At 53.6% G+C, this 26,050-nt stretch overlaps 1 protein-coding gene across 4 annotated transcripts; it reads right to left on the bottom strand.

Moving 5' to 3' along the window:
- Positions 1-1,622: 1,622 nt before the first annotated feature.
- PWWP3A (PWWP domain containing 3A, DNA repair factor) lies at positions 1,623-24,667 on the bottom strand. Of its 4 annotated transcripts, XM_049876146.1 has the most exons (14): positions 24,597-24,667; positions 23,080-23,207; positions 22,422-22,507; positions 21,226-21,296; positions 18,683-19,576; positions 17,562-17,660; positions 14,831-14,901; positions 12,781-12,857; positions 11,494-11,554; positions 9,441-9,516; positions 9,039-9,089; positions 8,165-8,601; positions 6,716-6,804; positions 1,623-3,937 (listed from the first exon to the last, which is right to left on the bottom strand). In XM_049876146.1, the coding sequence occupies exons 2-14, from the start codon at positions 23,134-23,136 to the stop codon at positions 3,880-3,882; spliced, it is 2,127 nt and encodes a 708-aa protein (XP_049732103.1). In that variant the 5' UTR covers positions 23,137-23,207; positions 24,597-24,667; the 3' UTR covers positions 1,623-3,879. The 4 variants fall into 4 exon arrangements, with proteins under 4 accessions (XP_049732103.1, XP_049732107.1, XP_049732104.1 ...); XM_049876150.1 differs by lacking the exon at positions 18,683-19,576; XM_049876147.1 differs by lacking the exons at positions 22,422-22,507; positions 24,597-24,667 and having other exon boundaries at positions 23,080-23,168.
- Between the last annotated feature and the right edge of the window lie 1,383 nt (positions 24,668-26,050).

Here is a 26,050-nt window from a genome sequence, read left to right as displayed (position 1 = left end):
GAGTTGCAATTGACTTGACGGCAATGGGTTTGGGTTTTTTTGTTTTTGTTTTTCGTTAGTGTGGAAGCCAGCATCCAAGATGGCCCCTGATGACACTCACCTCCTGCTACTTACGCCCCGTGTCGTCTTCTCTGACATTCAACCAGGACTTCACTGTGTGACTGTTATGGATTGAATGGTGTCCCCCAAAAATGTGTTGTAAATCCTAACCTCTATACCTGTAGTTATAATCCCATTTGGGATGTCTTTGTCATGCTAATAAGGCAGTATTCGCATAGGGTGCGTTTTGACTCAATCTCTCTTGAGATGTAAGAGATTACATAGGCAAGGGAACAAGCAGAGATGGGGAAGAAAGGTGTTACACCACACAAAGATCCTGGAGGAACCAAGATACAGAAGCAGGAGAGAGAAGGACCTTCACGCCCTTTCTCCTCCCCACTCAGTGTGTGGATTCAGATGTGTGCAGCATCCTAGGACGTCAGGTCAGGTGATTATGGGATGCAGTCTCTTGGGGTCAACGGGATCCCCTAACCCAGGGGTTCTCACCCAGGGTGATTCTGCCCCCAGGGGACACTGGGTGATGTCTGGGGACATCTGTGGTTGTCACAGCTCGGGGAGTATTACTGGCATCGAGTGGGTGGAGGCCAGGCATGCTGCTCAACACTCAACACCCTACAGTGCACAAGACAGCCCTGCCCCAGGGAAGGACCTGGCCCTCATGTCAGCAGTGGTGGGGTGGGAGACCCAGGTGTGGGGGATCCAGTTGTCAGGTGAGGTGGGTGGAGTGAAACGGTCGCTATGGAGATGTGCGTGCTGGTTGCTATGAAGGGTGGGGAGTCTCGAGGCAGATGGGGGAAGGGTGGTTCTTGTGGGGGTAGAGGCCTGTCCCAGCAGGAGGGCCCAAGCCAGTGGGCGGGTGGCCTGTGGACAGCACCCCCTGCAGCATGCTGAGTCAAGTCTGTCTTCTTGGCGCTTTTTCCTACAGAAGCAGCCAAGTGACACCAGCTACCCTGGGCAGGCCTTGACCACCTGAAAGGACCAGTACTCGGCCAGTTTCTTCTCGGGCCTTTCCAGAACATTCCTTATTTCACATGCTAATCAGGTCAACTGATCTGACTTCCCAATCGACAGTCCTACCTGCAATTCGAAGCATAAACAGACAGCACCCCCACGACTGAGGGAGACCCCCCCAGTGCCAACTCCAACGGCCTAAGGGTAGGCTTAAACACCCCAGACCTCACAAAAAACATAAAACGGAAAGAGCTGAAAGTACCTTTTCCGGCCCAGGACTGGGAGGTGGGGTAGGGGCCTGTACATGGAGGCCTTTTAGCACGTTTGATTAATGCTGTGTGTGTCACTTTGATAATTTTTTTACCTGACATATGTCTGCTCTACTCAGGCTGCTTAAACAGCCTCCCTGAATCCAACCTGTGAAATAAGGAAATGTTTCCCAGGTGCCTGTGGAACTGCCACGGGATCAGTGCTCCCCGCCGCCCCCCAGCACCCCAGGGACCAGAAGGTCAGTCTGAGTTCCTAAATTCATGCTGAGAAACGGCTTTATCACGGACATCCCCGTTGCTGAGGCAGAACGCGTTTGGGGGCTAAAAAAGACAGGCCAGAGCTCTAAAAAGGCATTTAATTCCAGTTTCAAGAATTAAATCCAACAATCAAACTGCAAGAACACGCTAAGGATAAGCAGAAAGATGAAGATATAAAAATACGTCACAGGAATGGAATCGGCCGCGCACTGGCCGCTCAGCTTCCACAAACCCACCAAGACATTTCCTACCACGAGCACGTCGCATATACGGTACGTGCCAGCTACTCTTATCATTAACCAATTCAGTTGGGGAAAGCCAGCTTCCTGTCAAAACGTGGCCGGTTGTGAGCTGAGCGGTCTGGAATTTCTCCACGAGGAAGCACGTTTGTGTCCTCATCCTCTTCCGGCGGTGGGTGGAGGGGTCTCTTCCTCTGTCCCAGGAGAGTCACCTGTGCTGGGCCAGGTGCCAATAAGGGCCACCCATCACAGCTTCAGACTCATGCGTTACCTGCGAGCCTTATTGCCCCTGGGTCCAGCCTGCCTGGGCTCCTCTGTGGTTCGTGTGGCGGCCTCAGACATGACAGAAAGCCTGGCAATGGGGGAGAAGCTCGACGGGGAAGCCTGCACACTCACTCCTCCTGACACCATCGGATGATTTGAGTGGGACCACGGGCAAAGGTGGGCAGAATGCCAGGCCAGCCCTGGATCTGCGTTTCCTCAGATGTGACCATTCTGGGTGCGCTGATGTTGGCAAGCAGCGGGTGCGCTCCCAGCCGCTCCCTGGAAACCTAGAGGGCGCCTCATTCTCTGATGGACCCGTGGTCATCCTTGCCAATATCCTCCTCAGACAGCAACGCCTTAGGACAGCGAGGCCCCCACTCCAACTAGCGTTTCCTCCTGGTTTCCCACTGCAGATGCTGCTGCCGAGTGAAAAAGAAACGCAGAGGCACCTTCCTCGCACAGACCCATCGGCTGACAGGCACCTCACAGCAGGGGAGGGAAAACTGAAAACAGCAAGAGGGGAGGTGCAGCTGGCCGGCTGGTGAGAGGTGCTCACCTTCATGCTCACGTCAGGTCAGAAAACTAACTTCGCCAACGACGACTTCCATGCGAAGCCTTGCACCGGCTTAGAACAGGTGATTCCTTGGTTTGTCACCTTGACCGGTAACAGCATGTCTAGAACCATGTCTGAAGGCTGGCTGAGGTAAACCGAGTTGTGGGCCCTCACAGAGCTAACTGGTGGTGGCATGTACCTAAACTTGGGCACCTGGGGCACGGAGGCCTTCTGGCCAGGGCACGGGGGCCTGTTGCTTGTATTTGGGGAGGGCATGTGAGCCTGGCTCCAAACAAAGGGCCTTGTTCCCGAAGGTGTCAAGCCCAGGACACGGTGCTTGCTCCTCCCGCGGCGTGTGACCCCACAGCCCTAGGCCAAGGGGCCGAACTGCCCACACAATAACTGTGGCCACCGTTAAGAGGGGTGGTGGCCACCTCAGGACGCCATTACAGCTATCTAGCAAGATGACCCGGACGGTGTGCTGATGCCGCTCAGCTGCCGAGGACAGACACAGTCCTAAGGGGAATTCACATGGATACGGAGTCAAGTGAGAGGAGTGTGCTGGGGCTCCCTCGGCATGGCCGGCACAGAGACCCGCTCGCTCACGTGGGGACTACAGGGAAAGGCCACCAGGAAGAGATTTGTTTTTCAGTTTGTTCTCCTGGACGAGTGGCCACAGCAAACACAAAAGCACAACAGCAACTTGTCTTTGGTTCCACCTCTTACAAAGATTTTTTTTTCCCTCAAAAATATATATAGGAGTGGGAGAGAAAATTCCAGAACTACCTGAAGGGAAAACCACACACAAAGGGGAACAAAGTGGAAAAATAAACTGGTGCTTCTCAAGCTACATATATATAGCAGACACTTCCAACTCCTGCTGTTTAATATCTGATGGCATAGAGATTACACCGGCTCTTATGGACAGGTGCTCTGCTTTTTAACATAAAAATGGTCAACGTGCACCCTCTGTTAACTCGCGAATACACAAAATGCTATCACATCCTTTTAAACACACTCCAGGAACTGTTCCTTCTAAAACCAGGCAGAAGAGAACAGGTGTTGAGCGTGCTCACAACACTGGCTTTGCCGACCTGTAGAGACAGGACATTGTGACACCAGGAACCCACAGACACAATCAAGAAGGAGCCACACACCTTCCCGTGTCTCCCACGGTCCAGAACGTATTCATGTCCAACAGAGAGCAGTTGAGAGTCCACACAGACAGGGCTTCTTGCTAACAAAACGCCCTGGGGGTGCCAGGAATGGCGGGGCAGCAGCTCCGTTACCGGTGCCGACGACTCCGTTCTTCCAGGACCTGGTTGTCAAATATCTCCTTCTCCCTTCAGAAAACAAAATGGACACCTGATTTTAGTACTCCGTCATCCTGTCTTAAAAAGCATGCAACGTCAAATTGTCCTTACCCAGTGACCTCCCTGTTAAGGAGAGTTATTTAAGGCCGTTTATGGTGACAGGAAACGTGGCAAGGTTTAGGGGTGGTGACTACACAGAGGTGATTAACACGACAGATGTCACTAAATTGTACACCTGGAAAATGGAGAGCTGGCAAATGCTCTGTTACAGATATTTTTACGACGATTACAAAAAAAAACAAGTTATTAGAATTGCTCAGCTATCAGACCCTCTCAGGAGTAAGCAGTGCCTCAGGATAAAGAAGTCACAAACAGGGACCTCAGCTTGGAAGCTTAGTCTGGCAAAACCCTCAATGACAGACGAAATAAACGAGAACGAGCTGACTTGACAGAGAAAAATACAAAAGAGCCATAAAAGACACAACAGTGGCAACAAGACAAGAACTGCCCCCAGTATAATCCTGCAGTGCAGGGGGAGGTGAAGCTGGGCTTGCACGCTCCTGAAAGGCAATCACTCACTGACAGGACGAGGGCAAACATGAAAAAGGAGAGCCCTGACATCCGCAGACGGCTCCCCGACGCCAACTGTAAAACTGAAGTTGGAATTGGGGACAGAGGTCACACGTGGGCGTCGTATCCTAATCATGGTATTTAGACCACGTCCCCCATGTAATAAAACGGTGGGCTGTGTGTTCACCCTAATTAACTTCTCCATCATGGCCCTGCACATCATCTCACACAGCTCATCTGAGATTTTTACAGCAAGTAAAGCTACGAAGGACTCAGAAGGCTTTTGGATATTGGCAGCCCTGCACAGTAGCTCCTCCCAAAAGGAAAATCATTAAAACGAAGCATTGCAACCATCGGTGTAGAATGGTTAAAAAAAAAAAAAAAGTCCCCCAAAGGAGAGGAGGCAGGAAGAGAAGACCTTGGCCAGGAGGTGAGCTGTCTCGGCTGCGGACCCTCCTCCCAGGACGCCATTTCTGTATTTGTGTATCGAAGGGCGTCAGGCTAGACTGCTAAGATCCAGGGACAGAAATGGCAAGCTTCTTTTCCAGAGGTCCTTCTCGCTCCGTAAATCTAGCTGGGTTAAAACTCTTGCAAATGAAGCCAGATTAAGTCTTCTGTGGACAGCTGGCAGGAAGCCTTCCTGAGATACAGATTCCCCAACACCACCGTGCCCCCCGCATCCCTGCTGGCTCATCCGATGGGCTCTGCCCTGCTCGCTGTGGCCGCAGTCCCTGCCCCTCGGACGGAACCTGGGCTTCCACAGGAGCCAGGGTGGCCCACCACGTGTCTCCCTGGCCTGGCGTGCTGCCCTGGCCAGAGACCCTGTCCTGTGAGTCACACTAGGTCTTCACAGCAGCCGCGCTGTGGCCCCGCCTGACTCCCACACGTCTGGCAGCGTGCCCAGAGACAGGATTAGGGCTCTGGGGCCAAAAACCCGAGGGCAGCCAAATGCCCCGATGCAAGAGAGACATCTTGCTCACAGCTTCATTTTGTCCAGCAGAAACCACCCGAGTGACTGCCACCCCATGAGCTGGCCGTCTTTTCTTGAACAGCCATGGGGATGCGCAAGAGGGGAAAAGTCCAAAACACCTGCAACAAGAGATTAACGGACGCAGCCTGGCACGTGTCCAGTGGCCAGCCCTCTGTACCACACTCCAGTGCAGGCTGGTCCCACGGGGGCTCATCGGGCCGAGCCGTGGGGAGCAGGGACCTGGCCTGGGTGCAGCTCTGCCCAGCTCGTCGGTGATCGGGTCTGTGCAGTGCTTGCTCTGTCAGATACGGAGGGGCGTTTCTGAGTTTCTGTAGCACATGTGGCGGTCAGGTACCCGGACCGCCTGGTGAGGTGGAGGTGAGCACGGACGCCTTGAGCCAAAGCTGTAAGTATGCATGGAAGTAAGGGCCTTTGTGGATAACTGCAAAACGCGCTTGTTCTGTATGTTTCTATAACGACTCCAAATCCCTGTTATGCTTTCAAAACACGTTATAAGCACTCATGATATGAACTTAAAAATATATCTACTTTGTGAGGCTCTCTAACATTAACTAGAAGTCACTAGAAACCTGTACGTCATGAAAAAGTTAATTAGGAGATTTCTGAATGCAGACACAGAAACACAAACCCATGTGAGGCGTGTGAAGAAGGTAAACAACGTACTTTAAGTTCACTTTGACCCGGCATGCTGTGACACAAGAGAACACAACACAGATCTAAACAACTGCCCTGATCTCTAACCTTGACAAGAACGTGGATCGTTCGGCTACTCTCTAACCCTGGAGAAGACACATAACATAGCAGTCTCTGACGTCACACTGGCCCTTGTCATGTGGAACCAAGGTGAAAAATTCACATATAAACCCTGAATTTCTGCTCGCTCACTGAGAGAAGGCAGAGTTGGAACTGAGATCCTGTCTGCACCTCCGACCTCAGACCCTAGCTACGAGCGACCTCCACCAAGTTCAAGCTGGAGTTATGCCTTCCTCCAGAGGCTTCTCATTAGAGATAAAAATAGCCTGAAGGCTAAAGATTTGGACTCTAACCGTTAAACTAACACTATAATTGTAATTATTAATTCTGATTCTCTGGTTTGAAATTAATATTATGAGGTATTACTTGCGTGCCTTGCCACGACTACCTTGGGATAAACTAAACGAATTTACACGTGACAAACCTGAGTTAATTTTCTAAGATTTCTAAAATCCTGCACGACAGGGTTCGAGACAGTGCTCGCGGCAGCCTACCGGTAGCTGAGAGATGGTCCTTTTATGTACTTCTCTTCGGCCGTCTTGTAATCTACTGCGTCCACCGCAGAAATGGCACAGATGATGGCCTGCAGGAGGGCACACGGGGCTGAAGGGCGGCGGCGGGACCCGGAGGGCCAGCCCAGCACCACGCCAACCCTGAGGCACGTGCACTCAGCCAGTTTAATCGCACGCAGTCCCACTTGATAGTACCGGATCCACGAAACCCCAGCTTGTGATGAAATTTCTGGTTTAAGGCAATAGTGTTATCTTCTGAACTAGAGACCAAAGTCCAACTCACGTTCAAAGCAGAGAATAAATGGCAGGTCCTCCAACTAGGGAGCGCCATTTCTGAAAACCTGTAAGTTTACTGTACAAAGGTAAAAGATGAGACCTGGTGGGGGTTATCTGAATCCCCAATAGCTGTCTGATACTAAGGAATCATCACTACTGTTTTTAGCTGGAAAAATGGTATTGCAGTTGTGTTCAAAAATTTACAAAAATCCTTATGGTCATTCAGGCCTGGAGATCTGCTTCTGACAGGTCACGGCCTTAAATCCCCATGCGGTGCAGTTCTGCTCTGCACACATGGGGTTGCCAGGAGTCGGGGGTCGGTTCCACAGCTACTAACGGCGGCAATTTTATACCAGGTCTCTCCCTCGGCACTGCTGACACGGGTGGGGGCATCCTGTGCACCGCACGGTGCTGAGCGGCATTGCTAGCCTCCAGTCACTCAATGCCAGTAGCACCCACCCCCAAGTTGTGACAACCACAAATGTCCCCAGACATCAAGTGTCCCCTGGGAGCAGAACTGCCCCATGTGGGACCCCAGTTTCAGACATACACACTGAAATATTTATGGATTAAAACGTAAGCTTGAGTTTTTTTCTACAACAATAGGGGGAGGAGAAGAGGAGCTTCACCACGAGGGAAAGCCTTCTCCTGCCAGGAACAGGCACAGAGAGCCTCCCCATCTCGTCTCTGTCAAATGTGAAGTTTCCCACAATTACTGAGCTAAAGCACTTTGATGCTGTCTTTTCAGCAGATGCAAACATGCCATGGTCCCCTCCCTCAAAGCCCCTGAACTTCCAGGCAATTACCTCAATGTCAGCTGCTGCAGCCCCACCTCGGGCAGCAGTTCCCAACCCCGGGGAGCAGTTCTTCCACCCTGGGCAGCAGTTCCCCCACCAGGGCAGCAGTTCCCCCACCGGGGCAGCAGTTCCCCCACCGGGGCAGCAGGGCCCCCACCGGGGCAGCAGGGCCCCCACCCCGGGCAGCAGTTCCCCCACCGGGGCAGCAGTTCCCCCACCGGGGCAGCAGGGCCCCTCCCTGGGCAGCAGTTCCCCCACCAGGGCAGCAAGGCCCCCACCAGGGCAGCAGGGCCCCCACCCTGGGCAGCAGTTCCCCCACCGGGGCAGCAGAGCCCCCACCCCGGGCAGCAGCCCCTACCTCAGGAAGCAGCACATCCAGGATGAAGCGGATACGGTCACCGTTGACACGCGTCAGCACGGTGCTGCCCGTCTCCTGGTAAACGCCCTGCAGGTACTTCACCACCAGGTCCAGCTGCTCCTCGTCTTCCAGGTACGTCTCTACGCACGTCACGTACTGGCCTGAGTTCAGGAACGTCTTCAGCCACCGGGACGGCTTCCTGCTCTTCAGGATGGCACGCAGGTGGCTCTCAGCACCCTTGGCCTTCACAATGTACTCCACCAGCTTCTGGTTGGCTCGGTCCCGTGCTGCCCGTGACCGGTCCGGGAGGACCTTCCGGCAGCGATGGCTCCGGCCCAGGGGGCTCTCTGCCTCTGGCTCCTCAGGGTCCCCCCCGCTCAGCTGGGGGAACCTGGCCCCCAGGACGTCCTGCTGGATGGATTTCCTCACGGGGTAGCCTGCAGGATGCACAGGGCAGGGCGGCCCACGCTGAAGTCACAGTACCGCTACTCAGCCGTGGGCTGGTGCCTTGGCGCTTGCCACATGGAGGCCAGCCCAAGCCCAGGAGTATGGGGTGGCAGTGCTGGGGCAGCTGAGACGCTGCCATGCCCCTTGGGGTGACCTGAGGGCAGACTGTTCATGTTCCCCAGGGGACCTCCCTGGACAGGATTCCTGGTCTCTCCTCAAACAGACCCCACTCTCTCTGCCCTTCCATTGAAAAGTAGAAAAGAGCCTCCACCCCTGCTGAGAACCACAGTCATCTGCCCCTGTCACAACTGCAGTGCCAGGCCATTCCTGTGCTGTCAACAAGTAACAGGGGGAAGGGTTCTGAGCCCAGAGCGGGAGGGCAGCTGTTTCTAAAGGGCTGGAAAGCCAGCCACAGGTGCAGACTTACTTATAGCAGCAGCGTAGTACTCCAGGAAGGAGCCAGAGAAAGAGCCACATCCTGCAGAGGACGGAGAGTGGGGACGGTGACATGTAGGAGGCCCCAGAAGCACTTCCAGCCCGACAGCCCGAGGCCCCGTCCTGGGCTCTCCAGGCCAAGACCAAGCCAGACCCCCTTCCACGCCTCCCAGTGAGGATGCAGCCTCCACCACCCAGGCCACAGCTAGCCAGCATCTGGGGTGCGGGCCTCCTGGGTGACCCGAAAAAACCGAGCCGGCTTACTAACGGCAGCTCAGTTAAATATTCCCATCAGCACCTCCTGTGTGTACCCAGTAATAGGGAGGGGCTTTCATCGGGCACACGGGCAGAGTGGCCCAGCTCTCATCCCATCCCCCATTGGGGCCCCACATACCTAGGCGGACTCTATAGTCAGTGATGAGGGACACGCACCAGCCAACGTCCTGCTCGAAGTCCTGCTTGGCTTTATCCTAGAATGGAAGCCAGACAGAGGCATCGGCGGGGGCTGTTGAGGTGTCCATTCCTCACACCAAGTGAACAGACCAAGAACCAGGCCACGGCGCCCCTGGCTGCCCAGAGCCCACAGGCTTCTCCCAAGGCTACTCCTCCAGGTGATGTCTACTGTCACTGTCGCAGGGGCCATCGAGTCAACTTCAACTCACAGCAACCCCACGTAACAGAGCAGGACTGCCCCACAGGGTTTCCCAGGTGCCAGGTCTTTCTCGCGAGGAGCTGCTGGCTGGGTTTGAGCGGACAACCTTCCCATTAGCAGCCGAGTGCTGCACCATTACGCAACTGCCGCTACTGTCCCCTAAAACCTCAGCGTTTCACTACCCCCATGCGCCTGGCTTCACGGGGAGGAGAGACATTGCGTTCTAGAGCATTTTGGGAGTCTCACAGCCGATGTGCCATGTTCTTGTAACCTGACCATTTTGTGACAAAACACACTTGTGTTGTGTTCAGGACGCGCGGCTGAGAGCGAACAGAGTCCTTCTTTCCTTGCCCCCTCATTTCTGGGGAGCGTTTCAGAGCCCCAGAGTAGAGGCCACTGAGTCAACCGAGTGTAGCTGCAGCCTGGGAATGGAATGACGAGCTCGCAGGGGGGCCCTTTATCCGTGTTTCGGGAACATGGATGCCTCCGGCCCCCTCCCCACGCCACCACTGGCTACCCTGCATCTGACTGGAGTGGGGTGCTGACAGCTGGTTACAGGTTAGAACCATGGTAACTAATTTGGGCAGACGACACAGGCACATACTAGGGCTTCCACCACAAGAAGCTCCAGAAACACCAGACTGAAAGTAAAAACTTGAGGTACTATTTAGGGATCAACTTTCCAGAGAGTTAAACATTTGAAACAAAAACAAAAACCCCACACAAACCCAGTGCACACAGTCTTGCTGTGAAAAGCAGCACCCATGAACTCCTCGGACAAACCACAGCCCGCCCGCCCGTGGGAGGGGGGCAAAGGCTCCCAGAAGCCGCACTTACAGCCTCGTTGGCCAGAGCCACGGGAACAAATGCTTCTCCAACAGGAAGGACCTTGCTGAGCCCAGGAAAAGCCGACCCCCAAACCTCACGCTGGAAGTTGGTGTGTTCAGGTGGTGGCTCAATGAGCCCTCATCTACCCAGCCTCCATTTTTTTTTTTTTGATGGAAAATTGGAACAACAAAAACGAGTGTTTCCAAAGTCAGGGCAGACATTTTTGAACGGGGCACACATCAACACAGCAGACAACGAAAGGCTGATGAGAGGTTCAGGGGGACGTCAGCCAAGAAAAGGCACGGAAGGCAGCTCTTCCGAGTCCCTCCCTAATCAGTCTGTGGACGCTCAGGCTTCCTTCAAACACCCCAGGGCGGATCAGGGCCCAAGGCGTCCGTGCCACAGGCTACTAAGTGGCGGCCAGCATAGGCAGCTGCCTTCGTCTTGGGCTCTGCCGCCTCACTGTGGCCCTGGGCACAGGTCCTCCTCGCCAAAGCCTCGGTTTCCTCCCCTGCAGAATGGGAATGTGTGGCCGGCAGGTTTCCCAGGTTGCTGTAAGAATTCAAGCCAGTATCCCCAGAAGTGACTGCCCGGAGCCAGGCACAGGCAAAACCCCCTACAGACGTTACTTCACATGGCACCTCACCCACAGATACGTGAGCAAGGGGCTTTCACAAGCTGCACAGAGGACAAATGGCCGAACCAAGTCCACTGCCGCTGAGCTGATTCCAACTCATAGCGACCCTGTAGGACACAGCAGAACTGCCCCATAGGAATTCAAAGGCTACAGTCTTTACAGAAGCAGGCTGCCACATCTTCCTCCTGAGGAATGGCTGGTGGATTCAAACCACCAACCTTTCGGTTAGCAGTCACGTACTTAATCACTGAGCCACCAGGGCTTAGGACAAACAGACGAATCACCAAGTAAGCCATGGAAAGAAGCAAACGGAGACAACACCCCACCTACCAGCAGTGTCTGTTTCTCTTTGCAGTCAAAATGCTTCAGTCTTCGCAGGGACACCGTGATGCTTGAGCGGGCAGAGAGGGCAGAGTTAGCAAGGATGCACACCGTGGGCCTAAACGCAGTCCCTCCCTTCCTCTGGTCACAGTGAGGGCCCACGGGGGCCTCCAACAGCCCCAGTTTCTTCATCAATCGCTACTGTCTCTCTTGTTTCCTCAGCTGCCCAGGGAAGCCACACGCTGGTGGGCGCCTGGGGTGCCAGGTGCTGCCGGTGGGGGCAGGGACATTTGGCAAAGAAGGCGCCCTTGGGGAAGGATGTGACTGGTCTACAGTTGGGGACAGGCAGCTGGAGGGCACACCCTGGGAACCGGGGTCTGGAACTGCTCTCTGGACATCACGTCCCCAGTCACCAGCAGGAGGCAGTGGCAACCTAGACTAGCCAGCAAAACCAAAAACCAAACCCACTGCTGTAGAGTTGATTCCGACTCACAGCAATCCTATAGGACAGAGGAGAACTGCCCCGCAGGGTTTCCAAGGAGCGGCTGGTGGATTTGAACCGCCGACCTTTTGGTCAGCAGCAGAGCACTTAACTGCTGCGCCACCAGGGCTCCAGACTAGCCAGAGGGGCAGGGAACACCCACTACCCCTGCTGGGCTCAGGGACGTGCCATGCTATCATCATAAAGCCTGCTGTATGTGGGCTGACGTGTTTGTCTTCATTCCATAATTAACAGCCTGGCGGAAAACAACTGGCAGGTCACTCACTGTTCTAAACGTTTTTTGTGGCCACGTTTTATTGTACCCATTACTATGAGTTGGAATCAACTGGACAGCAACGGGTACGATAAAACGTGGCCACAATAAATTTAAAAACTGAGTGACCTGCCTATGACCCACAAAGGCTTGTCATCGGAAGGCGGCCACGGGCACTGAGCCCCAGACCCAGCCCTGCATTACGGCCAAGTAGCCAAAGAGCAAGACCCCACGGGGCAGAAACGCTGCCTGCCGACTGGGGCCAGCTGTACTGTGAGGGGTCTACGGGTGTCTGACTCGGCTGCCTTTCACAGTCGGCAGTTTTCAAAATCTCGGCGTCCAGCCAGTTCCTTTAATTACAGCCACTGTCTGCACTGCTCCTCTGGGAAGAAGGAGTCCTGAGACACTACACCCGGGAGTGCTGGGGCCGGGGCTCCTGCTCGCAGGCCTCCCCCACCCGTGGTCATGGGCTCCCTCAGCCTACACCTGGGAACCGAAGCACAGGGGCCATTTATGAAAAGTAGATCACAGCAGTTTTTACCCTCTCCCTTTTGGGTTCATGTTTCCTTCGATAAAAAGCACACTCGCCTTCTTATCTCGGCGCCTGAGGCTTTTGACCTGTTGGCAAATCCGAGAAAACAAGTGTCAAGAACAAAGGCGAGGTCATGGGTTTTACTTTCCCCAACATCGCCCCCCTTAGCTTTACAGTAAATACCCGATACCTAAGAGAGGCAACCCCCAGTGTGGGAGGCTGTGTGTGTGGCCCAGGCAGTGTCTGCTGCTGGCAGGTGCCGTCTAGTCCACCCCAACTCACGGCGACCCAGTGTGGGAGGGTGTGTGTGTGTAACCCAGGCAATGTCTGCTGCTGGCAGGTGCTGTCTAGTCCACCCCGACTCACGGCGACCCGGTGTGGGAGGGTGTGTGTGTGTGGCCCAGGCAGTGTCTGCTGCTGGCAGGTGCCGTCTGGTCCACCCCGACTCACGGCGACCCCACGGGACAGAGCAGAACTGCTCCACAGGGCTTTCAAGGCTGCGATCTTTCAGAAGCAGATCACCAGGCCTCTCTCTGAGGCATCTTTGGGTGGGTTTGAACCACCAACCTTTGGGTTAGCTGTCTAGCACTTAGTGGCCTGCATCACGTGGGGGCTCCCAGGCCAAGTCTGGCACTGTAAAACCTTAGAAATGGGCCAGCAATTCACCCATGTCACTGCCAGGTGGTCATGCTGGAGCAGAATCGGGCAACCTCGTTTGTTTAATAACAAGGACAGCACCTTCTATTGCCAGCTGTCTTTTTACATAACTGTCCCATTAATTCTCCCCAGGGCTCAGCAGCGGTTCTCCTCCCCATGTTGTGGACGAGCAATGCGGGCTCAGGACGTGCCAGGGCACACAGGACAGGCCAGGGCACGCAGGACACGCGAGCTAAGCCTGCACTGCCCCGACCCGACTCACACATGGTCTCCTTCCCCGGCCGCCGGCCACACTCGAGAGGAACGGCTGCCAACCCGTGAACTCTCGGGGCAAGGACAGCCTATATATCAGCTACCTGCAGAGACCCAGGGTACTAATGAACTCGAGGAAAGGACTAGAAAGCTCTAGGAAAGGGATGCCAACCGCGGGGGGTTAAGACAGGGTACCCGCTGGGAAGCTAGTCCAGAAGGGAGGACAGAGCAGGGCCCTGATAAATTCAGCCGCCTCACGACCGGGCCCAGAGATGTCCCTAAAACCCCTAGGCTGCCGCCTCGTCATCTATGTTCAACCTATTAACTTATTTATGTACAGATTCCAGTTTTCTCTTCCAGTTTTCTCTAACCATAGCCAGTCATGTGCAAGGAGCCACTGGGGACTGAGATGAGATTTATGAAAACAACAAAAGTTTCTCTTAGCTGTTGCAAATACCTTTTGGATCTAAATTAGATAAAATTAATGATATTTAACAAAAATTAAGGAGATGCAACTAGAACAGTCGGAAGCCTGCCCATGCTGGGGGAGGACGAAGGGGGAGATAAAGGGCAGAGCACAAAGGAGAGCGACTGTAGGAGGCAGCTGCCTGGAAGACACTCAGGTGAAGAGCCTGCAACTTCCAGGTGCCCAGAGGAAGCTAAGCTGAGAGTCTGGCTGCACCGACCTCACTGACTGCTGTGAACTCCTCTCTGCTGTTGCTGTGTGACTTCAAGTCGATTCTGACTCACGGCAACCCTGTCACTCTGCTGGGATCTCAAACACCTGTCCTTACACACACAACTAACCCCAACCATAAAATCTAACCAATGCGGGGGGGGGGGGGCGGGGGGCAGAGGGCTTGAGATGCATATTTGAGCATTTTTTTTTTTCCAGAAGGGTTTTCTGGCCCACTTGGTTAAAACAGGACCTACAAATCTTATACCAAATTGTGCGAAAATGACTAAACTCCCTTTATTTAGTTACGTGTCTCCTGAAACTGTGTTTGTAAACCCACCGATTTTTTTCCCACAATGATAAAATAACGGGAACATTTTGCCAAATAATCAAGAATTCAGGAGAAAGAGAATGGAAACTCAAGAGGCCCGAGGAGCTGGCTCTTAGGAGACAGAGGAGGAGGTAGGTTCTTACCACTGCTGGCCAGAAGGGATATTTTTGGTATTTAAGCCAGACTAGCATTCCTACTTCAAAGGAACGTGGTTCTAGAATTAAAAAAAGAAAAACAAAACAAAACAAGAATAAACAAGTCAAATCTATATCAAGCACCAAGTGCAACAGCTTGAAAAAACATGATCGTCGTGATATTGTCCAAACCTGAGCTTGATATAATTCACTTAGTAACATCCACAGAATTTGAACGGTCACTTGTAACTCCCATTAAAAAAAACCGAAGCTAACCAGCTGCCATTGAGTCGACTCCGACCCAGAGCAACCCTACAGGACAGAGCCTGACCGCCCTTCTGGTTTCCACGGAGCGGCTGGTAGGCTGGAACCGCTGACCTTCTGGTTAGCAGCCAAGCTCTTAACCACTGAGCCGCCAGGGCTCCGCAGGCCCTACCACCTGAGCCCAACCACCTGTCACGAGAACATGAAACAGGAACAACAACCCCCCCAAGAGCCAGGTGTGAGGCTGGTTTCTCAGTGGTGACGAAGGCACCGTGGTTGCACGACGCCGACGTTCGGGGAAGCCGCCTGAGGGAAAGTCAGGCACTCTTCCCACTATCTCTGCTACTCTGCCGTAAAACTAAAATTTTCCAAAATAAAACATTAAAAATAAAAAAAAGATGTGGCACAAACGCAGAAATGAAGCAACGGCACCAAGACAGGCCCAAACGTAGGAGTGTCATTTCTAAGCGCTTTACGTGTTTGAGAAATCGGGGTCTCAAAAGAAGGGGGAAAATCACTATCTAAATGATCACAAGGTAACGACAAAGGTATCAAAAAAATTTAGCTGCCTTTTTTACCAAAAACTTCCAGAGCGAGTAAACAATTTAAATTATGTCGGGAAAAAAAAATCAAGTAGCAGGATATTGCTTAACGGGCATAGAGTTTCTGTTTCGGGGGTAAAAAAGTTCTGGAAATAAATAGTGGTGTGGTAACGGTTACAACAAGAAAAAGTCCAGTAACAGACAAACACGTAGAAAGCAGAGGCTGGTCGGACACAGAGAGCCAGGATCCTCTCAGCTCTGACACCACGCTACATGGAAGGAAAAAAGGAAAGCAGCAAAATTTGGCTATTTAAAAAAACAAGAAGGTCTATAAAGTGAAAAAAAGGCCAAGAGGAGTGGGAGGCCAACTGGGAAAAATGCTTGCCTCAAACGTGAGGGCGGGCTACTGCCCACCTGGTGAGAAGGCATTTGGTTGAAGAGAACTATTAGGCCCCAGGAGGACAAAGGGCCCAAGGACAGGAACAGGCAATTCAGAGGCCGGGGGACAAAGACTCAGGAAAATGTCCCACCTTACTAGTAAAAACCAAAACCAAATGGAAGCAAAGAACACTCCCAGTTACCAACAAGGAGACCACAGCAAACACCTAGTTGTGCGAGGCTGGGGTGAGCCTGGCGGCCTGCTGGGGGCAGTGTGAGGGAGGTGACAGCCCTTCTGGGAAGCGGTGTCCCTTCTCGGGGGGCCCAGCCAACCCAGTTCTCGGGCACTGGCCCCACGGAAACCATATCCTAGAAGAACACGTAAGCCACCAGCATGCCCAGGTCGTAAGACCACCTAGAGTCCGTGGGCTGGAAGACAACTCAGTAAGTGGCGGCCTATCCCCGCAGTAATACCTAATGGCCACCGAGAACAGCCAGGAGACCAAGCTACATTTAGGTGCAGAAAACAGAGAGGCACAGCTGTAAGGAGGCTGAGACAATGGTGGGAAAGCACTCAAGCACTGTGGGGAAAAAGGACACATGTAGTAAGACTGTGTACACACGCGTGTGCGTGCACACGCACACAGAGTGCGTGTGAAACCAGTGAGAGCTGAACACGCCGTGGACTGTACCAATGCCAGACTCCTGGCTGTGGCCTTGTCCTACAGTCAGGTAACAAGCGGGGTGGGTCCTGGGGCCTCCCTATACTGTTTCTGTGACACCCTGTGAATCTAAAATTACTTCAAGACAAAAAGGTAAAAAAACGTAAAAACAAAAAACCGGACGAGACTATGTTAAGATAAACAGTTAACTGATGTACTGTATGGTGTGTGAATTACAGCTCAATAAAGATGTTTTAACAAAAGGCACCCGTCCGTTGCTGTCGAGTCAGGTCTGACTCATAGTGACCCTACAGAACAGAGGAGAACTGCCCCATAGGGTTTCCAAGGAGCGCCTGGTGGATATGAACTGCTGACCTTTTGGCTAGCAGCCACAGCACTTAACCACTATGCCACTGGGGTTTCCATAAAAAAAAAAAAAGGGCACACCAACCAAAAAAAAAAGGAATGGTTAGCCGGCAAGTCTAAAAACGTAAATTGTTCTGAATCAGGCAGTTTGCACAGCAGACTTTCTGTGCACGGCCACTTCAGAACCTCCTCTGGGGCAAACAGCTCCTTGTGGGAGCTTGGGAAGATCCTGCCTCCCAGGCACACACCCAGATCCCGGCTGTGAGATAAGCCACCCACCCCTTCCTGTGGCTCTCCTGTCCCCGAGAGAAGCACCGCTCCAGCAGGGATTCTCTCCCAGGAGCCCTCCCTTTGTGTAGATTATTGCTAAGACAGAGGCAGGAACGCAGCCTCCGAAGACCCTTGCCAAGTCTCAGGTCACTTAGGAGACTAAACTGCAGAAGAAGACTTGTGGGGGGGGAGGTCAGAAAACAGTCCAGGATAGTAGCAATTCCCCCAAGTAGTCCTGACGGCTGCGAGCACACCTACCGTGATAGAGAAGGATTCTGGGGGGCTCTTCGTCCTCGTCCTCATCCAGGATGGAATGAAGGGAACCCAACTCCACCGAGCCCTCTGAAGCCTGGCGGCCTGTCAACAATGGCAGACTTGACTGTTACTGCATCGTTCTGGGGACGCAGCCAGGAAGGCGTCCGTGCTACACGACCAGCAGCGTGAAGGGGTTCACACAGCCAAGCTCCAACGGGGCCCAGCTCCATTAAAGTGCATTTTAAAGAAAATATTGCAAACGAGAGAGAGAGAGAAAGAGAGAGAGAATGCCCCCTCTGGTCCGTAAGGAAAGGGAGACACAGGCAGCAGCAATCTAAAACGCTGTAAGTTGAGTGACCTCTAGTTGGGAATTCCTCTTGTCCTGACGCAGCTTATCCCTCAGACATATGGGGAGTAGGGTACCAGGAACCCAGAGTTAACTGTGGGGCTGAGCAGGGGTGTAGCTACTTTCTCCTCAGCAAACGGCGAAGAGGCAGCCTCCAGACGTGCTAAGGAGACGGCCCAAGGACAAAGCGTGGGCTAAGGAGACACCTACAGCCAGCGTGCAGACAGCGGGTTTCAGGACGCCAGGCTGTGCAGGGACTGAGAGTTCTCAATTAGCATCTCAAAACTAAGTCTGGTGAGACAACACAAAAATGGGAAAAAGCCCAGCGCTGGGCTGCAGACACACGGAAAGGTACCGTCCCAGGAATTACTCGAAAGTCAGGGGCCTTTTAAGTGCGGTAACCTCTTTTGAGATCTCTGCCCAATCTAATGGCAACGTTGTTGCTTCTGCAACAGTCCCAAATAAAAGAGTTAATCCTCGGAGGAGGCGTTGGGGCGTTACCACCGCGGCACATCTGAAGGCCGGCACAGCCCGCAAGCGCTCCGTCACTCTCTCCCGTGGGCCCCTCCTCAATCCCTCTGGTTCAAAAGTAAAAACGTACAAATATTTGGGAAAGGCTGAGGTAATTACAGCCCAGTGGGAGAAAAGAGCCAGAAGGAATTAGGAAATTTCGGCTCCATGGCTATTTTGGTAACGAGCTCATTAGGGTCCGGTTAAAAATACACAAGGGCCCTTCTCCAAAACCACAACTGCAGTCTCTCAGCTGAGAGACCCTTACCTTCTTCCTCAGCCTCCTCAGGGTCCGGGAAGTGAGGGCTGAGCGTGTGGGTGGCGGGAGCTTGCTCCACGGGCCCCCGCCTGGGGTGCAGCACTGGCCCTGCGGGCCCCATCCCTGGTTCCCCAACACACGGCCTCTGGCGGCCCCCCAGGCGCGGCCTCTTCGCGGGGAGTTCTCCGGTGTCCAGGCGGGCTGGGTATCCCAGGCAGGGGGGCCCCGTCTCCTGGCAGGCATCACCTGCCATCTTTCTTGAGGCTGGGAGTGCAGGGAGGGGCCCCGCTGGCGACACCAGGCTGCCCCTGTCAGCCCTGGCGCATTCCTCATCCTCCCTGACATTGGAGGGTGAGGCCAGGTCTGGGGGGCTGCCCGCCTTCTCCTCGCTCTCTTTCTCCTCCTCGCGCCCTGAGACAGAAGAAGGTACGTCCTGGTGCAAGCTGGACGTCTGGGCACTATTTCTCTCCCTCTTCCTTGGGCAAGTCCAAGCTTTTCGGTGTGTTTGTGACCTGCTTCCGTCCCGACAGCCAGCTGCAGCTGGAGGGGCCGGCGGGGCTTCTGGGTTTCTACCGCACCCCGGCCCCTGCTCAGATTCCACCGGGCACTTGAGGTCCTTTCCAGGAGTGGGTGAACTTAACCGGCTGTGCTGGGCCCGCCCCCTCCTCCCAGCTCGGGGACTGCCCGACGTGTCTCCATGGTGGAAAGTGGCCGAGTCGGAGCCACAGAGCGAGGAGGCCGAGTCCGTGGGCTTCCTGCTTGGAGACAGAGCCTCCCTTTCTTCCCTTGAAGGGCTTTCTTGACTTGAACTGGCTCCCTCGTTCAAAACATCCAGGGCCACTCGAAGCGACCTTCGGTAGGTGAGCTCCTGGAGGGGTGTGGCCAGGGCCTCATTCTGGGAGGCTGGGGATGGAAAACGACAATGGCAGGTGATGGTGACGGCCGGTGACGGTGATGGCCGACCACAGCAGGGCCAGAAAAGCATGCTAATTCTGATCTCGGGTTTTCCGAACCAAATGAGTGATGAGGGGAAACGACAGTTCACAACCACACTTTCCCAAAAGGGGACGAGGCTACAAGACAACAGCAATTGCTACACACCTGCGTGGCTTCGGGGTTTTTTTGTTTACAAAGAACAAATTCAGTGACCTTAACCTTATCGGTTAAAAAGATAAAGTCTTCCAAGTTACAGAACAACACCACGTGCAAAACGTATTCAAATGTTTTGCGAATCCTCTCTGGCCTTACAATTTCAAATGCCATCAGGGTCAATAAAACCCAATGCCAAGTACCTAAAGAGCTCCACTGGCAACGCACGCTTGACTGGGAAGGGGGCACGGCACTGCCGATTAAAAAGCCTCACTGTGGGCTGGTCAACTCTCAACACTTGCTCGCGAGGGCCTTTCAACACCAGAAACAAGCATCGCGGGCCTTCAGAGTCCAGCCCAGCCTCCCTGCTGCAGTGTTTTCATTTATTCATCCCCACACGCAGATAATGGGACGAGGTGCTTGAACAAGACGATGAACGCCATGTCGCCACTCAGCAGGCATAATACCTCCATCAAGACAGCACCTTCCCCTCTTTAATATTAAAGGCGCCCACAAATACGCAGCCCCCCAACACGATCTGAACAAACAATGAAGGCAGCACTCGGAGGATGCGGTGACGCTGCCTGAGGCTTATGGGATGGATCTTGCTTGAAACAATAGCTGCGTTTCTGAAGCAATACGAGAACAGGCCTTATCTTAGAAACACCATCGGAAGGCATTCTGGTCAATGTTTTCACAGAGCAAACTCATCTCCGTAAATGGAACAAACGATCCCATTTTGAAGAGAGAAAACAATTTTTTTTTTTATGTTTGGGTTCGCTAACTCCAACTAGACAAGCGGAGTGACTGATGTCTGTCGGTTTTGTGTGTGTGTGTGTGTGTGCACACGCACGACACGTCCCTGGCTTGGCTGGGCTCGTGAAACCTCACCTCTAAAATGCAAAGTGTGTGTCCAGAGAACACTCACTGGGAAGGAAGGAGGCAGAGATGTCCACCTCCCACCTGCCCCACCCCACCTATGACAGCACCCACACACAACGGCAACCACCAGCGCTGGGTACTGGGGACTCCACTCTTTCTTCCTCCCCTGGGTTCAGAGCCGGAATTTTAAACACAAAACCAGCTGCTTTCCAGCCCGTGGTAAGAGGCCACGCCAGCCAAGCCAGCAACAGGACCGTTTCGTAGGGTTAATAGCAAATGAGCTAAGGGGGAAAGGGGAAGGCGTTTCCTCTCTCTGTGGAAGGAAATGCATTCTGCCTTGTCTACTCTAGAGACCACGGACGTAAACCAGAGGTCCCGGTGCTCACCACTGGCCTTTCTGGGCAACAAGATTAGAATCAGGTCTAGGGCAAATGCTGGAAGAGTTTAAGAAAGTGAGCTGTTTTTTCTTCTGTTGCTCAGGTAATTCACATTCCCTGGTATGGAGATGAGAAAAAAAAGGTCAACGGGAACTGTCCTGTATTTCATCCAAACTGAACGGTTACTTAGAAATACACTCTTACCTAACAATGAAGCAATGTCCTCAATTCGAGACTTCTTTAGGATCTCAACTCCTGTGCTCTTCACCTTCATTCTGCAGAGACAGAAATAACCATTACACACCACCAGCCAATGCCAAACATTTTCAAATGTTTTTCTTTAGACGAGAAAGGAATTAAATTCATTTTCCTTCTTCTCAACCTTCCATGCAAACCAAAAGTCACAGCCAACTAGGAATTCATATGCCTGAGGTTAGAGGCAGCAAGGACCCTGGTGAACGTGGTTTTTTGTTTTGTTTTTTTTTCTTTCTCCTTTTAAGACAGAAAAAGGTTGGCTGGATTTAAGAGTAAAAATGAATTCAAATTGTGACTTTTATGAGGCACATCTTACTTTCAACTGCACAAATAAGTCTTTTGTTAGATTTTCAGAGTCGATGATAATGTCCCTAAAAGCTGTTTACAGCCCAGCAGGTGTGTCTTAGTTTAAAAGGATACGCTTTCCTTTTAAACTCAAGTATTCAATTACCTTCCCAGCCGCAGGGAAAGTGTGAGCTGGGGACCAAGTAAGCTTAGGAGGCAGCTCTGAAGATGCAGCTCCCAGGAAGGAGCGGGGCAGGGGCAAGCGCCATGAGGACTGGAACTATTGCTAGATTGGTTTTCTCGCTCTGCTTGGAGCTGGGAATTCTCAGATAGACACGCCACCATCACAATCTTGTGGGCATTTTAATTGGCATCGTTCTACGTGGTCTAGGGCTTCCCAGGGCCAGGTCATCAAGAGCACAATAGTGCTGATCGTGGTCTCCGTGCCTTTTGAATGCTGAACAGGAGTTCCCTATTGAGTGACAGTCTCAAAAGCCATGTATTTCAAAACTGATGGAGATACAGGTTTCTGACAGGAGAAAAAAAAGCGCCTCCAATCTATTAAAGGAAATACCACTATTTAACCACAAGGAGATAGATCATCTCAGGTAATAATTTATATTTATTCAATTTTTGCAGTGCTTTCTCTATAAACCTCGCAGAATGCCTTGTACAGATAGCCATTTTCCAAAGAGACATAAAATAAAAACTTGTTTTCCTCATGAGATGATTACGAGCACTAATGAATTAATGATACGTGTGACTTCACTTTTCTTCTTTTTGGACATATCAGAAATCCCATACGGGGGTTAAAAAAAAAAAGGATATTTAAGGAAAAAAAACAACGCACAACACTTAACTTTTCATCTAGAGAGAGTATTTGAACATCTAGAAAAAATTCCTTTTTTCTCTTATTTTTTGTTGATCTCTCGGTCCTGGCCAAAACCTATGTTACAAAACAAAGAAATCTTGTTATCACGAGAAAACAGGTGACAACGCACAGAGGCAACATATGAACGCAAACACAGGTAATTCCTAACGTACACACCACAGGATTTCAGAGCATGGGTTCAATCCCGTTTCACAGCTAGAGGAAAACTGAAGGAGGAGAGGTTGGTGGTGGGGACTAGGACAAGGACCCAGGACTCCCGCCTTCCGGTTCAGCGCTCCTTTTACCGCGCCACGAGAAAGCCTCCATGACACCTACCAACATTTACTATCACAGGGCTCCTTGCCAGCTATTTCCTTGACTTACAGCCTTACAGGTCTTTTTATAGCTGACTCTATTAACATTTTTTAACTGTGGAAAAAAGAGACACTTCCAGAAGTAGAACCTTGTAAGCGCCAGACCAAAACCCCATTAAAAGGGAAAGAGAACCAGTGCCAACAGATACGGGCACCACCTGTTCAAGCTCGGTTATTTCACTGAGGCAACTCCTAGGTATCTCCTGATAAAGATTTTACTTGTCACCCAAAAGTCATTTCTAATTCCTGAAATTACAGAATAACGACTGTCACCTTTGCAGGCCATAATCGCTTTTTCCATCTGCAGAGGACATACTTGGCATCCATCATGATTTAGACTCATGTGGCAAGCAGTAATGATTTGGCACAAACAGTACTTGAAGGTCTGATGTCGACGTGCCCTGCAACAAAATTTGCACGGTGGTTTATAAAAGCATTCCCGTGCCGTTTTAATGCAGACACAGCCCTCAAGGGCAGGGGTTAGTTCAGCTTATCCTCAAGTAGATGGTTCAATGTGGAATCGTGCATTGAGACGCTCAACGTAAAAAGCAGACTGACAAACAAAAAGGACTGGTCCCTGTACCGAGGGAGACGACTGTGTTTTTTGATAAATAAAATACCACCAGAGTCCCTCCCCACAGTTCAGTCTAGATTATTTTAAAAAGACTTCTGAATAAAACAGCTCTGGGCTCAAGGCCTGCCTCTGACCTCGGTGTGGGAGGTGTTTTAAACAATCAAAGCTTACAACCTCCCCCTGTTTGGGAAGTAAATCGGCAGACGACCACAGAGCAAAAAAAATGAAATAAGACCAGAGGGGGGACGAGTCCTGTTCTGGCTGCGATGTCCCTGGAAGGACGGGGACAGCTGCAGACTGCCCATGATATCAATGGGCAAACTCAACGTGGCTGTTAACAGCAACAAAAAGATCTGCGGGGGTTCCTTTCACCCAAGGGGGAATTCACTGCAGCAGAGATGGGGGTTAGGACAGCAGAGACGGGGGTTAGGACAGCAGAGACGGGGGTTAGGACAGCAGAGACGGGGGTCAGTTCATTAGAGATGGGGGTTTGGGCAGCACAAATGGGGGTCAGGAGAGCAGAAATGGGGTCTGGGCACCAGAGATGGGGTTCAGTTCATCAGAGATGGGGGTAAACAAAGATGGGGGTTCAGGACAGCAGAGATGGGGTTCAGTTCAGCAGAGATGAGGGTGTAGTTCAGCAGAGATAGGGGTTTAGGGCAGCAGAGATAGAAGTTAGAGCAGCACACATGGGGTTCAGTTCAGCAGAGATGGGGGTTCAGGGCAGCAGAGACGGAGGTTAGAGCAGCAGACATGGGGTTCAGTTCAGCAGAGATGGGGGTTCAGTTCAGCAGAGATGGGATCAACAGAGATGGGGGTTCAGTTCAGCAGAGATGGGGGTCAACAGAGATGGGGTTCAGGGCAGCAGAGACGGGGGTCAACAGAGATGAGGTTCAGTTCAGCAGAGATGGGGGTTCAGTTCAGCAGAGATGGGGGTTCAGGGCAGCAGCGACAGGGGCCCAGGGCGGCACGGATGGGCAAACGTCCCCGGCGGGAAGGTCCCTTTTGGGGTCCGCCCCTCCCCCCGCGGCCCGAGGAGAGCGGGGCGCGTCGCCTCACGGGACCGAAGCCCGCCGGGCCCACCCTGCGCGCCGCCGCCTTCCCCAGCCCGCGTCCCGAGCCCGGGCGACGACGCCGCGGCGGCCACAACGGCACTCACAGCCCGCCCGCCGCCAACTGCAGCCGCCACCGCCCCGCGCGCCCGCCCCGCGCTCACCGCCGCCTCCGCCGCCGCCGCCGCCGCCTCCGACGTTCCCCGCGGGGCCCGGGGCGGGGCGGGCTGCGCGGCGGCGACAAGCCCCGCCCCCGGCGTCCAGCGCCCAATGGGACGCGCGAGCCACGCCCCGACGGCGTCTTCGGCCCCGCCCCGCTGCGCCCTCGCCCCGCCCCTTCCGCCCGGGAGAGCGCGAAGGCCGCTGGGAGGCGGCGGCCTCCATCTTGCGGGCCGGGTGCCCTGCGTGGGTGCCGGGAGGTTTTCGTTCTTAAACTGGGGCCCCGCGCCCGTCGCCCCCGTGTGTCCAGTCAGGCCTCCGTGGCCGGGTCGGCGCCGCAGCAGCCTTTCCCGCGGCCTGGCAGCCGAGCGCCACACACCCCGCCTCCGACGCGGCCCCGGGTTCGACTCCGCGCAGGAGCCGCTGCGAGAACCTTCGAGAACCTTCGGTCACTGCCGCTCTGCCCGGGAGCTCGACGGTGCCGAGCCGGGCTGCAGCCTCGGGGGCGGGGCCCAGACGCACGAAGGGGCGGTCGTCGCGAGGTTCGCCATCACACGACCCAGAAGTCCGGTTCCTGCGTGTCAGCACGTGGGAGCAGTTCGCAGGGCCGGGTTCCGAAAAGGGCCTCGCGACCGGCGGGGACGCCCTGTTTCTGGGGGGCCCTGCACGCCGCAGCTGGTCCTGTGGGGGACACTTGAGGAAAGGGAAGGGCTTGAGGTGCATATTGTCAGCTGAGGCCCCTAAGGCCCCTCATCTGGCCCGGGGGCTAACGGGTCCAGATGGTTCTCGCTGTCGGGGAAGAAAGGCTGGGAATCAGCCGACCCGGCCCATCAGTCGTCAGCCGGGGGGCCCCGAAGCCAGGTGACAGCCCCGTCCTTGTCTCCTGGACCCCCAGTCTGACAGCCCCGTCCTTGTCTCCTGGACCCCCAGTCTGACAGCCCCGTCCTTGTCTCCTGGACCCCCAGTCTGACAGCCCCGTCCTTGTCTCCTGGACCCCCAGTCTGACAGCCCCGTCCTTGTCTCCTGGACCCCCAGTCTGACAGCCCCGTCCTTGTCTCCTGGACCCCCAGTCTCCCCGTTGTCTGGTGAACTGTCTGGTTTAAAGCTGAGCCAGGGAGGCTGCAGCATCGAAACCCGGTGACAGCCCCGTCCTTGTCTCCTGGACCCCCAGTCTGACAGCCCCGTCCTTGTCTCCTGGACCCCCAGTCTGACAGCCCCGTCCTTGTCTCCTGGACCCCCAGTCTCCCCGTTGTCTGGTGAACTGTCTGGTTTAAAGCTGAGCCGGGGAGGCTGCAGCATCAGTGGACACCTGTACGGCTCCTTACGGGTACACGGCTGGAGGTTTGCCCCTGTTTAAGCCAGTGGTTGTAGCACAGTGTTAACAAGGCCAAGGTATGGTCAGGGTTTCCACTGTGGTCCCCTTATGGCCTAATTAGGAGCTTGAATGGATTCAAACACC

This window comes from Elephas maximus, chromosome 3 (genome assembly GCF_024166365.1).
Source record: "Elephas maximus indicus isolate mEleMax1 chromosome 3, mEleMax1 primary haplotype, whole genome shotgun sequence".
Classification (NCBI taxonomy): domain Eukaryota; kingdom Metazoa; phylum Chordata; class Mammalia; order Proboscidea; family Elephantidae; genus Elephas; species Elephas maximus.
This window is presented reverse-complemented; position numbering and strand designations above follow the sequence as displayed.